This window comes from Tenebrio molitor, chromosome 1 (genome assembly GCF_963966145.1).
Source record: "Tenebrio molitor chromosome 1, icTenMoli1.1, whole genome shotgun sequence".
Classification (NCBI taxonomy): domain Eukaryota; kingdom Metazoa; phylum Arthropoda; class Insecta; order Coleoptera; family Tenebrionidae; genus Tenebrio; species Tenebrio molitor.
This window is the reverse complement of record NC_091046.1, coordinates 44609554-44622353: the sequence shown is the minus strand read 5'-3', so window position 1 is coordinate 44622353 and position 12800 is coordinate 44609554. Positions and strand designations below refer to the sequence as shown.

At 36.8% G+C, this 12800-nt stretch overlaps 1 protein-coding gene across 1 annotated transcript; it reads right to left on the bottom strand.

Annotated features, from left to right (window-relative positions):
* Positions 1 to 2107: 2107 nt before the first annotated feature.
* LOC138138975 (uncharacterized) lies at positions 2108 to 11342 on the bottom strand. The gene is made up of 3 exons (XM_069059129.1): positions 11226 to 11342; positions 2705 to 2917; positions 2108 to 2321 (listed from the first exon to the last, which is right to left on the bottom strand). The coding sequence occupies exons 1-3, from the start codon at positions 11303 to 11305 to the stop codon at positions 2228 to 2230; spliced, it is 387 nt and encodes a 128-aa protein (XP_068915230.1). The 5' UTR covers positions 11306 to 11342; the 3' UTR covers positions 2108 to 2227.
* Between the last annotated feature and the right edge of the window lie 1458 nt (positions 11343 to 12800).

Sequence of the window (12800 nt, the reverse complement as noted above, 5' to 3'; positions counted from 1 at the left end):
CTTTCTGGGATTGGTAAAATGGAAAACTTTATAACTCGGTTATGTGAGCTACAGGAACATTTATTTTAGTGATCTTGGAGTCTCTTTTGCTGTCGGTACATGCCTGTGTTCTATGAGACGGTAGTTCTGGAACACCTGTATATATTTTTTTTAAATTTACACATTCCCCTTTGTTTCATTCTCCTTTGTAACTGCCATTGCCATCTAGAACACAAAGCCTTAAGGCAGCAATTGTTTTTGATTGTGACGTCACAGTAAACGTTTAATCGAAAAACGAATTAAACCTACAGAATTTAATAAAAATAGTAAAATTTTTGGTTAGCACTCTTTTTTTTTTAGTAGAACTATGTGTTTAGGCTTTACAATTACTGCCTCGTGGAGTAAAATGCCATTAATGACGCGAAAGTTGTCATTTATAAGTGAGGTTAAGTTTGTGTATTTACGTTTTTGCGTAATTTTTACTTTCTGAATCATTTAAATAACACCAAATCACAACAAATGCTTCTTACATCTTAATTATATACATATGTAGCAAATATTTTTTCAACTAAATTGTACTTGCAATCACGACAATGTTGATAGGGTATAAAAATACTTTCCCAGGTTTCAACGTCTTTTGCGACGTTCAATGAACAGTAAATACACACACACAATTTTCAATCTTCCATAAGAATGATTAAAACACCGTATTTGATACTTTCTGAAAATGTAAACAAATTTTGACGTTTGGCCTTCCTCGTGACGTCACACGTTGTCTGGCCATAGATGTCTATTGTCTGGCTCAAGGAGGTTAAACTGGTTAAAGTAACCTAAAGTAGTCCAATTTTTATTATTTTGCGATGACGTCATTATCTAGTAACTTTACGTATGTTTGAGCTAGGATCAGAAACAATTTTGAATTGATCATAAATAACTATAAATGTGTCAAATTTGTTGACAATTGCTTCGAAAGGTTATGTTTGTAATCAATGTAATAATTGAAAGAAATTAAAAATTGTCAAATTGACAGGAGCATAAAATAACCTCAAAGTGACCATCAATAAATAAACGTGCCTTTTTTTTGTTTTTTTCTGTTTCTGTCGTTTAAATAAAGAGAAAGCGAGGAAGGAAATCGTGACGTCACCTCAAAAGGGTAAAAATTGGACTACACTTTGTCTCTCCATTAATCCCTTTCACTTTCATTGCATACTTCTTATTGCTATGATTTTTTTTTTACTCACTGTTTTGATTTATTCTTTCTTTTCTGCACATTTATATTGCTTAACCCTTAAGTTATTTTTCATCAAAATAAATTTCACACGCTTTGCCTTTAGCACAATTTCATCTCTTGTTTTTGTTATTCAAAAAGCCTCACTTATTTGATTAATATGAAAAAACTTTCCACAATATGTTTTTGTATTTTTAATTATTACCTTCATTAAACATAATACCCTTGTAAAAAAAAACAGGAATACACCCACAAAATAAAATTCTTTTCCGCTTTTTTCCTCTCTTTCGTCCAAATCTTCCTACTTCCCGTTCCTTTTCAAACACATAAAAATCCATACACATTCCGTTATTTCATTTCACTTCATGAAAGTGTGTCACAGAAAAGCTATTTACGATTACGTAATTCATTCTTTTGCGTAAACTAGATGAATCGCAATTCAAGCACCCGACAACCACTTTTCTCTTTATGACATTTACACTAACCCGCCTTACCAATAACATCTACAAACTCGGCACAAGTGTTAATTAAACTCCTTGAAATCTGATTCTGGCACTTCGATGAGAACTTCTTCACCGTCGTAGTTGAACAAGTGCGATTCTGCTCCCATCTATTGTCTTAAATAGAGAATCGCTCTGTCCTCCAGTTAACACAAAAAATTCATAATCTAATATTGAATCGTGAAGGATGCCGCAGCTGGCACATCCCCGAAATCAAGCCCCATGTGCAGGAATCCATTGTCGAAATAAAATAACACAACCACGCGCTCCTGACGCACTAGCCCTTAATCCGACAAACATTTTTAATGAAACACCTCAACACTTATTTATTTCAGTCGCCCACTCGATTCAGGCGAGGGGGCGCCGCCCCTCCAGTCGAAATGAAATTAAATGAGAAGGCTGATCGATAGTAATTTTATTTGCCTAATATTAAATTATGTTACAGTGTGGAAACGAAATTTACAAACAGGGTACAGCATTTAAATAATAATCACAATAATTCAACGATTTACAAATTGAGTCATTCGGGTATAGTTTCTTGATCTCTCAGGAGATTTCTGGGTATCCCCAGGTCCCTCATCCTGGTTTCGAGTGCGATCCATTCGAGCAGAAAGCTGCACAGAAAAATACAATCGTTAAAAATAACCCGTAACGCGACCGTCGCAAATCAATCGCCGTCATCCTTGACAAGCTTCCAATCGTCACCACGTGCAAGGGAATTGATTGTATTATGCAACGACAGAGGAAACGGAACATCAAGTCTTCTAGGGGATTTTAATGAAGTTAGGCGCGGTGTGTTGGCAGCGACAATTTGACAACATCTCGTTAATGACGTATTTGACCTTCAAAACTAAGTCACCTATTCTCGGCCGAATAAATTTCCATCTCCCGAAGAAAGCACCCCTCAGATTCGTAATTTATGACCAAACCGGTTTACGACTCATCCCCGATATTCGTCGGAAGAGCTTTTCATCCCTTAACGCGATTTCCGACTTACTTGTTAACGTTGTGCATGTCGACGGCCCTTTTGCCGTAGCCCCTTGCCGTGCCCAGGTCCATGTTGTGGTATTTGAAGTGTTCGATGCCTCTGGTCAGTCTCTGCTGGGGGGTCCTCACTTGGGTGACCTTCTCGCGACGTCCTTGCACGTTGGACAACATCAGCCAAAGAAATATCAACGTGAGGAATAGTGCAGCATGTTGGAACGCCATACTGGAAAAACGGCGCAAAATTTAATATCAACGATTAAAACTAACTCGGGGGAGTATTTGCGAAGAGGTTGTTGATTCGAGCGGCTGAAAGAGATCGGAGACATGTCACGACGAGAAATTAAAATCGAGAGATCGTTTCATTAAAATTAACTTGTCTTAAACGAAGAGGTTGTTCCAGTTTGAAGGATGCTAATTTGAAATGTGAATCAACTGTTTCCGGAATGGAATGTTTTAATTTTTTATGAGGCGGTGGAAAGCGAGCCGGTACAGCGGAAATATTACAAAAAACATACATTTTTTAAGTTTCCCTAAAAGGTTCGGGTTTGTTTCAGGCTGAAAAGGTCACAGTTGGTACGACTGGATTTGACAGCTGTCTGAACAAATGTCATTTTTGACGTTTATCTATAAGAAACAGATTTTTCACTGGATCTAGCTCAAACCATAAAGAAGATATCGTTATTTTATACCTGTTTTCAAGCCTCGGCTGCGCCTCGGCCAGATACACAAATGACTATTTAGCGCCTCCACCATTTCTGCATTGTTTTTAAATGCAGATTTCTCGATTACCATTGAAGACAAAGTCATGCAGTTTTCTGAGTTTGATTTACCATGATCAGATCTATAAGAGACAGTTTTCAGACTCGCCGTACAAAGAAGATATCGTTATTTCTATTGAAAATCATTCGTCCAGCAGCTCCGCATTTTGCGTTAAAACTTATCACAAAATTCGTCTTGTTTTTAAATTTTAAATTAAAATCCAATCTATGCCAGGTCTATTCAATAACAATCTACTATTTGTCCAGCTGTTTCATGTTTCGTTCGCATCGCCCAAAAAAAATTAATTTAATTGAAAACTCACTAATCCCTTGATCCGCGTTTCATAAGTTTCAGCGCGCTGAAAAACGAGTAATCAAAAGGATACATCAGAAAAGCTCTACTTCCGTGTAAAATTAATACCGCAGTATTTAATAAGTGTAAATCGAATTTTATCTAATTTAGTTTGTCGTAGAAAGCACAATTCGACTCGTAGCTTGACCCACACGGATTCATGACTTGATACCTGCCATTTTAGAGGTCTACTCTACCTGAAATATTGTTCGTACGAATCAATCCACGACTCAGTTCTTTCGTGCACAAGCTTTTTCCTTATTTTTTGCGATAATTCAATAAAAAATTATTTAGTCCTCGCATCCAGATAAATTTCAAATTTGTTTTACAAAAAATGTCATCTTTTAAAAACTCTTCCTTTCATTAGTCATTTTTCTTGTCAAATAATCTATTTGCAGCTGTTTATTACAACAATAAAAAAATACGCTTTTTCCTTAAGCTGTATAACTCTTGCCACAAGAACGAGTAAGCTGTACCCCGATTTTCACAAATCACTGATACACTTGTATCGAAACAAGATGTGCCGCTCCCTACTTATAACTAGTTTCAGGAAAGAGTCACCGAAGTGCGATAAATCTGAACTATGATAGAAAAAAATCCTGCTGGGTCTCCCAAATTGTAGAAAAATTTGTATTACCCTCACAGCTTGTGCATATCTTGGAAGATCCTATTCCCATTATTCCACCTCCAGGTGGTCAGTTCTTGTAACCATAAATCTATAGGTTATGATGACAAGCTTAACAAAATTTATCCATTTCTGTCCCGTTAACAACGTTACACACTAGTCCGGCAAAGTGAATTACCCTCTTACTTCCGGAGGTGTTTGCAGCAACTCTCCAAAACTCCCCATTACGCCGTAATTAGTTTAGCCCTTCCGCTTATCCAAATCTTCAGATTATAACAACCACCTCGCAATTGGTTTAGCGTTCCTTTTGACTCGCACATTTCGCGGGTCAAAGCAAGCCTGATCACAACAAACTTCCCTTAATTAAGGGCGAGACCCGTCATTTCTGTTGCAGATTTTTGCCCGGCAGCGTAACCGCCGACCCCATTACTGAACTTAAATTGCAATTAACGAAACAATAAATCGGTTTGGAGAACGAATCCTGATAAAAATTGTAAAATCCTGGATTAAATTATTTTCAGAGCGGACTCGTCTGATCTACTTCTGTTTTAATTAACTTCAATTTCCACCAATTGCCCCGCTACAAAAGAACACGCGCATAAATATTTAAATTCAATTAAGCTGTTTCGGGCCTTGATCTGTCGCGCAGGCAACAATTGTTAATTTAATTTTCTATAAAAAAAATACCAAACGCACGCCAATTATTATCAGAGGGATCAACATAATCTTCTTTTTATTGATCCCTGGATGGCACTCTGTCAAGGATTAAAATAATTAACCCCGGTGGCAGGATGCATGGGTGGATGTCACCAATAAAAATGCTGAATTATGCGAAAACATGACTCCTGTTCGAATTGCCGCGGGGTTTGTCGCACATTCAACATAATTAAGTGACACCAAATATTGAACAAATGTTAATAGCGGAATGTCCTTACGGGAGCGGAATAATATTTGTTGAGGAATATTGTACGATTAATAAATTAGGTGGACGGATCGATACTAGCCCACAATGAACGGTCGATTGTTGCAACAATTTATTGCTGGCACTGGCAACACTGTTGAACAAACAAATTGGAAATATTTGTCTGGATTAAACTGTTGCGCTCATAAACCGAGTTTTGGTAATTTCATTTGCAGGCGCAGGGGCGGGTTAAGACTAAGAAACACGAAAACCCAACAAACTCAATAAAAGAAATGGCGGTAAATAAATAAATAGAAAACCATGATGAATTAATGTATAAAGTATGAATGGTGGATGCGCCGGGAAAATTACCATAGAATCTTTTTTTTACTTTATACCAAGAAGTGATAAAGTGTTTTCATGTTTATCTAATAAAAATACTGCGAATTTGCATGTCTGGTGTAAGACGGTTTGAGTACAGTGACAATAAAAAGTTGGAAATGTTTTATGTATTTTTTATATTTCTGTACTGTTTTGTTTGTCTTTGTTTTATATTCGCGGTAAATTAAATCATTCGCAAAAACTTTGTTCTATGGACTTTAGGCTGCGAAGAGAAGTGAATGTGTTGATTCTTGACAAATACAAAAATTAAAATTCAACAAAAATGGTGGATGCGCCGGGTCAAGTATTAGAGCTTTGTGTATCTTTGTTGCGTGATAAATTAAACTGTATTGGAAAATCTAACGTTTATGTAGGGAAGCTATGAGTGACACCAAAAGCGACAGGCGAGAATGTAACAATTGTAACGCTCACAGTTCTTAAGCTAAGGATCGGAGATAAATAAAATCATGATCAAGAGGTTCGTCTTGAAATCGTGATAATGCATATATAAAAATATTTTTACAACTTGCGTTCACAATAGCTCCTTTGTGAAACCAAAAACAGTATCACAACGGCTGAAAGCGGTTCTGTAATAGCGATAGTATAATTTACGGTTATCATGTTGGTACTGCCAGACTCCCCTGCCAGAATCCTCTAAACTCTAGAGGCGTCTGGCAGCGTCAGCCAATACGGGCGAATACCGAATTTTCAATCGTTTTTGGCCAACCACCATAAAATTCCCCAGAATTTTCACATTTTTACTTTTGATTGAGAAAAGGCTCAAAAGGTGCAAATTGTAAAAAATAGCATTTTACATGCGTTTAATAAGAGGTGTTGGCACACTTGCTTGCTTTACGTTAAAATTGGGACATTTATCAGATGTAAAAATTAGGTCGTGTTATTTTTGGCAAGATTAATTCCAGAATACAAACTTTAAGGTTAGGTAATTATTTATTTATACAGTTATTAAAAACACAATTATTAAAAACAATTTGAGAATCTGACAGGAGCAGCATGCAATTTTAGTCACTTTTGACAGATGACAGAGGAGTAGGACGTTTTTACCATCAACAAGTTAAATTTTATTTGAAAATTACGTCTTGTACAGCTTTCTGCGAAATATTCGAACTTTTTAAAATGTACAAACGGCGAATGCTCCAAAAAATATTACAATTAAATCCTTCAATGTCCTAGTTATTAAACAAACTCAACAACAACTAACAACTGCATCGGGTAAGCTGCAGTCGAGATTTAGTTTGCATTTCTATTTAACACCTGCATTTAACGCTAAAAGTTCTTTAAGCCGTTTAAAATAACTTTCTATTAGGTAAAAACAATTCTAATTTCTCTCATTATTCAATTAAAACCACCAAATAAAATATTAAGCTAGTCAAAGTTTTTGTAGGGCCCAGTACGTCCCTGGTTCAACCCCATCTGTAATATTTCGACCGATTCCTCGACTTTGCTCACCGCCCCGCTATCAAAATTACCTTAATTATTCTTGAGACCTTGCTGAATATTTAATTCAGTTTATGAAGTCGGTAAATACATTGGGAGTGCTCGCGGTTTGCAAACGATTTTCCAGCAAGTAATATTGTGGCTTGTCGGTCGCTCTCGAGACAAACTCGTTATGTCATTTCAAATAACTCAATGCAAAAACGCACCGACTAATTATGCAACAGCGTAGGCGACAACAGATTCGCTGAAATTGAAACCAAATTAAATGTTGTATTTTTGGCGCCCGACCCAGAACGAGCCATTAGCTGAAACTATTTTTTGCTTTCAGAATACATTAAGTTCCCGTTAATGTTTAATTTCTAATCGGCTCTCTGTCTTAATAGAAACTTATCTCTACTTGCCGAGCACTTGACATTTAAACGAGACCGTACCGGAGCTCCCGGATCCGTTCGAATTTTTGCCTCGTCTCTGTTTTCGGCGGCGGAGATGTCTTTCGCCGCGACATAATTTGCTTTTGACACATCCATCTTGTTGCACATTATCGCATTAAAGCCGAAAGCGACAGGAGCCGGAAAGGACAAAGGAGGCGCCCGATCACAAATCGAAAAATTCGTATTTCAACAGAGAAATACTCCTCTCGAAAAAAATTATAATGATAAAAACTAAAAAAAGTTTTTTTACAACCTATCTAGTTATCTATGATTACTACACAAATTAATTGCTGGTCATTGAAAAACACATAAAAATCGCTTTGGTAGCTGTTGTGCACGGCTCGCGCCTGAAATCGAAAGGGTCATAACTCCGGGTGGAAACTCCGGATTCCCGGAGCCGATGGCGGCAATAATCGTCCGTGCCGCAATTAGTGCGCATTTGAATTCATGGAACCTGTCCGCAAAATGTGAGATTCCGTCCACGTGCGAAATCGCCGCCTTCGCAAAAACAAAAATCAACAACTGTGATACTGTGACGTAATAAAATTGCGAAAGTTTTGTTTGGCGTGGAAGTTCGGACAGTGACAGAACCGGCTGTTTGATGAAGTTTAATCCTCCCAGTCTAAGATCTAACACACTCACAAAGCGACTTTGTATTTGAGTAGCGAGTGGGAAGTCGCGGGGCAAATTAAAGCCCCACTTTGATAACTATTATTATATTTACATTGTTTGGGAAGGGGCGAATCAGGTCTGGAGGCACCTGAAGAGGGCCGAGGGTTAGGTGGGAAGAAGCAGAAGAGAAGACTGAACGTGACTGTAGACTTTGGGTTTATCCAACAGGTGAATAAATAGAGTGGGAATTGAAGGAAATGAGAATTGGGGGGTTTGTATCGGACTCGGGTGTCAGAAAAAAAAAGTTTCTTTGACAGTTGTTAATTAATTCACTGGAGAGGTAAAAAATTTAATCTTCACCTCTTCCAAAAAGTGTCTTTTGCCCTCGCCTGTTTTCAAGCCTCGATACACAAATAACTATTGTGATAGTTTCACTAAATTTTCGTTATTTATAAAATTGCATTTTGTAATTTTTCTATAAGTTTATTTAATGTTTTCACATTCTTAATCTATCACACTTGGCTCATTTCTCTTCGTATAAGCTTTCTACGTAATTATTTTTAGGTAGAATACTAAACAAATTTAATAATAGAAAAATTAACAAGAAAAAGATACGTTTCTTCTCCTTTTTTTTAAACAATAATGTGTCTAAAAAAAGTCCTTTATTAAAATTACTTTTTTCCTCTCTTTACAGAAAAGAACAGTGCATTCACCGTTTCAAAAAACAAAAAAAAAATGCTAATTTTCAGTTAATGGTTGAGCATAAATCGAAAAATGTGAATCGTGCCAAAAATATTACAAAATTTTGGAATTTGGAAACATATTATTCCTCCCTAGACTCTAACCCGCTGATGACATATCTAATATAAAAAAATTGATCCAACTGATGTTTTATTTAATTTATAGTCAATAAAATAAAATAAAAACCGTCCAGCTCCTTCTCTCACTGATCATTCAAATTCCCGCCTCCCTTTAACCCAGCTTAAAGCTGCGAGCTTACAACTTTCCTGCCGCTTTGTCCACAAAGCACTCACCTGAACCGGCAACAGCAACACTTCTCAGCCCAACTTTCGCCCTTACAATGACCAAAACCCGCATCACGCTAATGTGTTTATTATAAACAATTCTCCCAATTGCTCGACTATCGATTTTCCTAATTAATTCATCACCCCTAATAGCAATAGATGAGACACTTAACTCTAACGACACAAATTCATTTCTTTCGTCAAATGACACAAATAAATTCAACGGACCGAAACGACATATAACAATGGCTCCAGGTCAAGGAAGCTACAAGTTTTCAGCCGACAGTGATGGTCTGAAAGGTAAATATTTGAAGGCAACCAAACAAGGACTCTTCGGTGCTGTGGTGTACATTTTGCACGCCAGAGGCGTCCAACTTCGCCTGCGTCGCAACTTTAATATCGATAATAAGAAAGACGTTGTATAGTTTTGTTCAAGCGGGTTCTTCCCCCAGACTCGAATAAATTAGATGAAACACAACAGGTGCGAGCTGCTCTCGATTTGCCATGTTTCAAATAACTCGACATGTTCGCTGAAATGCGTTTTATTTAATTTCAGAAGTCGACTTCCAGTTTTGTTGTTGCTACAGTTATTGCTTTCTTTTATTAGACGCAACGTAACAGAAATACATTTACAATTTAGTGGGTCGTGTCTAGACTCGGCGAGCTTTCTGCAGATAATTGCGCAGCAATTTTCACAAATTTTTGGCGTTTTGTAAGATATTTCGTAAACAAACATTGTTTTCAACAAAAATAATTGGTGCATAAAAAGGAACTTCGAAAATGTTTCTACCGCCACAAAGATAACAATATTAAATTATTTTGGTGGGTACCATATGTGGTGATTAAAAAGTCCCACCCACTGACACATATAAATAATTTTTTTGTGCAACCTCAAACAGGCCGCGAAATCCAATTTCGCGGCCGTTGCTTTTAACGACGGCCATTAAAGTAAATTAATTTTAATATTTGATACACAAAAAATGTTGTGTACACCTTGGCCGCGAAATCCTTTAACATCCTCGAGATTGTTTTGCCTCGGCCGCAAGCGGCCTCGGCGACAATTTTTCTCTCGGTACGTTAAAGAATGATTTCGCAGCCTTGATATACAAATAACTACTCTGATATAATTACACAATAAAAATACATCCTTCTTTAATTGTAAAATGAATAATTAATACAATTAATTACTTCTGGAATTTTTTCATTGGATATTTTATAAGAAAGCTTTTGTGAGCCACGCAATAATTCGAAATGTTCGTAATTTTCTTGACAGTACTTAGTAAAACAACTTCATGACCCACTGTATGTACAGTATCTTCGAACAAGCAGAGCTAACGATACTTTCTCTAAACATAAAATGATATAAAAAATATATTACCCTGTTTGAATTTATTTTTGTACTCATTAAATATTTTTTCAAATATCGTGCTTAATTTAGAAATTAATAACTGCGCTAATAAAATATTTACTCGCCGAGAAAATTGACTTAACCCTGGATCATTTGAATTTGTACGATTAAAGCGTCACTCCTTCAGCTTCGCACTCCTCTCGCATTTACACCCGGTATAAAACGATGACGGAGTGTTGGAACGGCAAAACTACAACAAATAATCGTATCTGTGTGCACTCCGAGCCAGATTAATTTTATCTAAAACAGATGTCGAAAAGTTTCGAACAACGCTCACGGCTATTGTCGCTAGTCGAGAGCAAACAGCGTGGATTTGGGGCAAAAAATCCCAATCAACAAGGAATGTCGAGTGTCTTAATCGAGAGAAGGAATCCAGCGAGGAGGATGAGAAAAAATGCCGTGACACGAAAAAACTGTTTCAGCGAAGAAATGTCACCGCGACGGAAAATGATAGAACGTCAAAGGGACGATCTGGCGAAAAAGCGTAAAATATTCCGGGCGCACGATCCGCCGCCAAAACGGAAGAGTTTGCGAAACGCGTCCGAGGGTGGACTAGGGGAGGAAGCCACATCGAACTTACCTCTTTTTAGCCAGACAGATTTGCAACTGTTTGTAGCTGCATGAAAACTTTTGGTGCGGCTTGAAAAGCGCGTTGGTCATGCGCCCCTTTTTCAGAGGGAGTAATCAGAAGGAGTGACTATAACAACCTACACAAGAACAAGCTCGAATTGTTCCTCAACACTTAAACCAAGGCCGCTCCAATAAGAATAAGTGGCTACGGAGTGCCCTCGGACCGATCGTAAATTGGAGGCGCTCGTCGTCGGCGGCCCCGGTTTCGAAACGCACCAGGATAACTGGAACGAGGGGATTTGCTTTTTTAAATGGCTCCGGGTTGTCTTCAGCTGTTGGTCGAGCTGCGATTATATTTTAAACGTGATATTTGGTTACCGATGTTTGCTGAGATTCATGCCAGGATTATATGGGGTGTTCTTGAGATACTAAACAATCATAAATATTTATGAAGTATTCGTGCAGATGCTCCGAATCGTACAAAAGGCGAATCTTCTCCTGAAACGATGAATTTGCCAAAGGGGCCTCTTTATCCTTGCACAAATTTAATGATTTTGCATATTTTAACATATTTTCAAACGACTTCCTTGTTTCTAAAAACAGCGATTTTCCCGCTTGATTAATTTATATTTTTATTTTATTTATTATAATTATTATACAAGGTGATCAAGAAGGATTTTCGTGTTGTAAATACGATTAAGTAAGATTTTTTTTCGGCTGTTGGCAACCCTGCAACCGTACATGTTTTGTTGGTTTATCTGACAAATATCTGACGTTATCATCAACACTGACAAAATGGTAGGTTATGAGAGTAAAAATTAACAGAAAACATAAATTAAAGTTGAAATACAGTACAATTATCTAAGTGCCTTCCATTTTGCTCATAAATTAACTCTTTTAAAAAATTTTAGGTACGCCTAGTCATTTGTCAAAGAGTTGTCTGTTGATTCGCTTTCTAGGTTAAGAATTTTGCAAATAAATAAAACGTGATAATGACAAGTTGATTTATTTTGACTTTTGAACTGTCATATTTGAATCTGACAGTCAAGTGTATAAATTTTTATAATTGAGACTTTTGTGAGGGATGTCCAAACCATACAAAAGTTTTAAATAATTAATTGGATCAAGTTATGAATGAAAAACGTATTGCTGGCTATATTTAAATTTCGTTAGGGTTGGAAAGTTATGTGAATGAGTCTGTATATAATATAATATAAAAAATGAAAAGAAATGAATGGCAGTTCATTTTTTATTCCATTTTTTTTAATAGTCTTGAGTGAAGGTAATGGGTGGGGAATTACACTTTTTAAAAATTTAAGCAGACTAAAAACAATTTTATAACCACTGCTGAGGTTTTCCATGAGAGACTTGGCTCCCTCAGGAGGGACTTTGTGCTGCTCGAACATTTTCACATCCTTCTCTCAATTAAAATCCATCTAATTAAGTATCTCATTTTGTGGGTTGAACTTGAAAAGTTGTCAAAGGAAATTAAAAAAAAATCATACTCCTCACTTTCAGATGAAATAAGGTGTAGCTATAAAAAAAAATAAACAATTTGAAAGAGAAACAAAAACGAAATATTTTT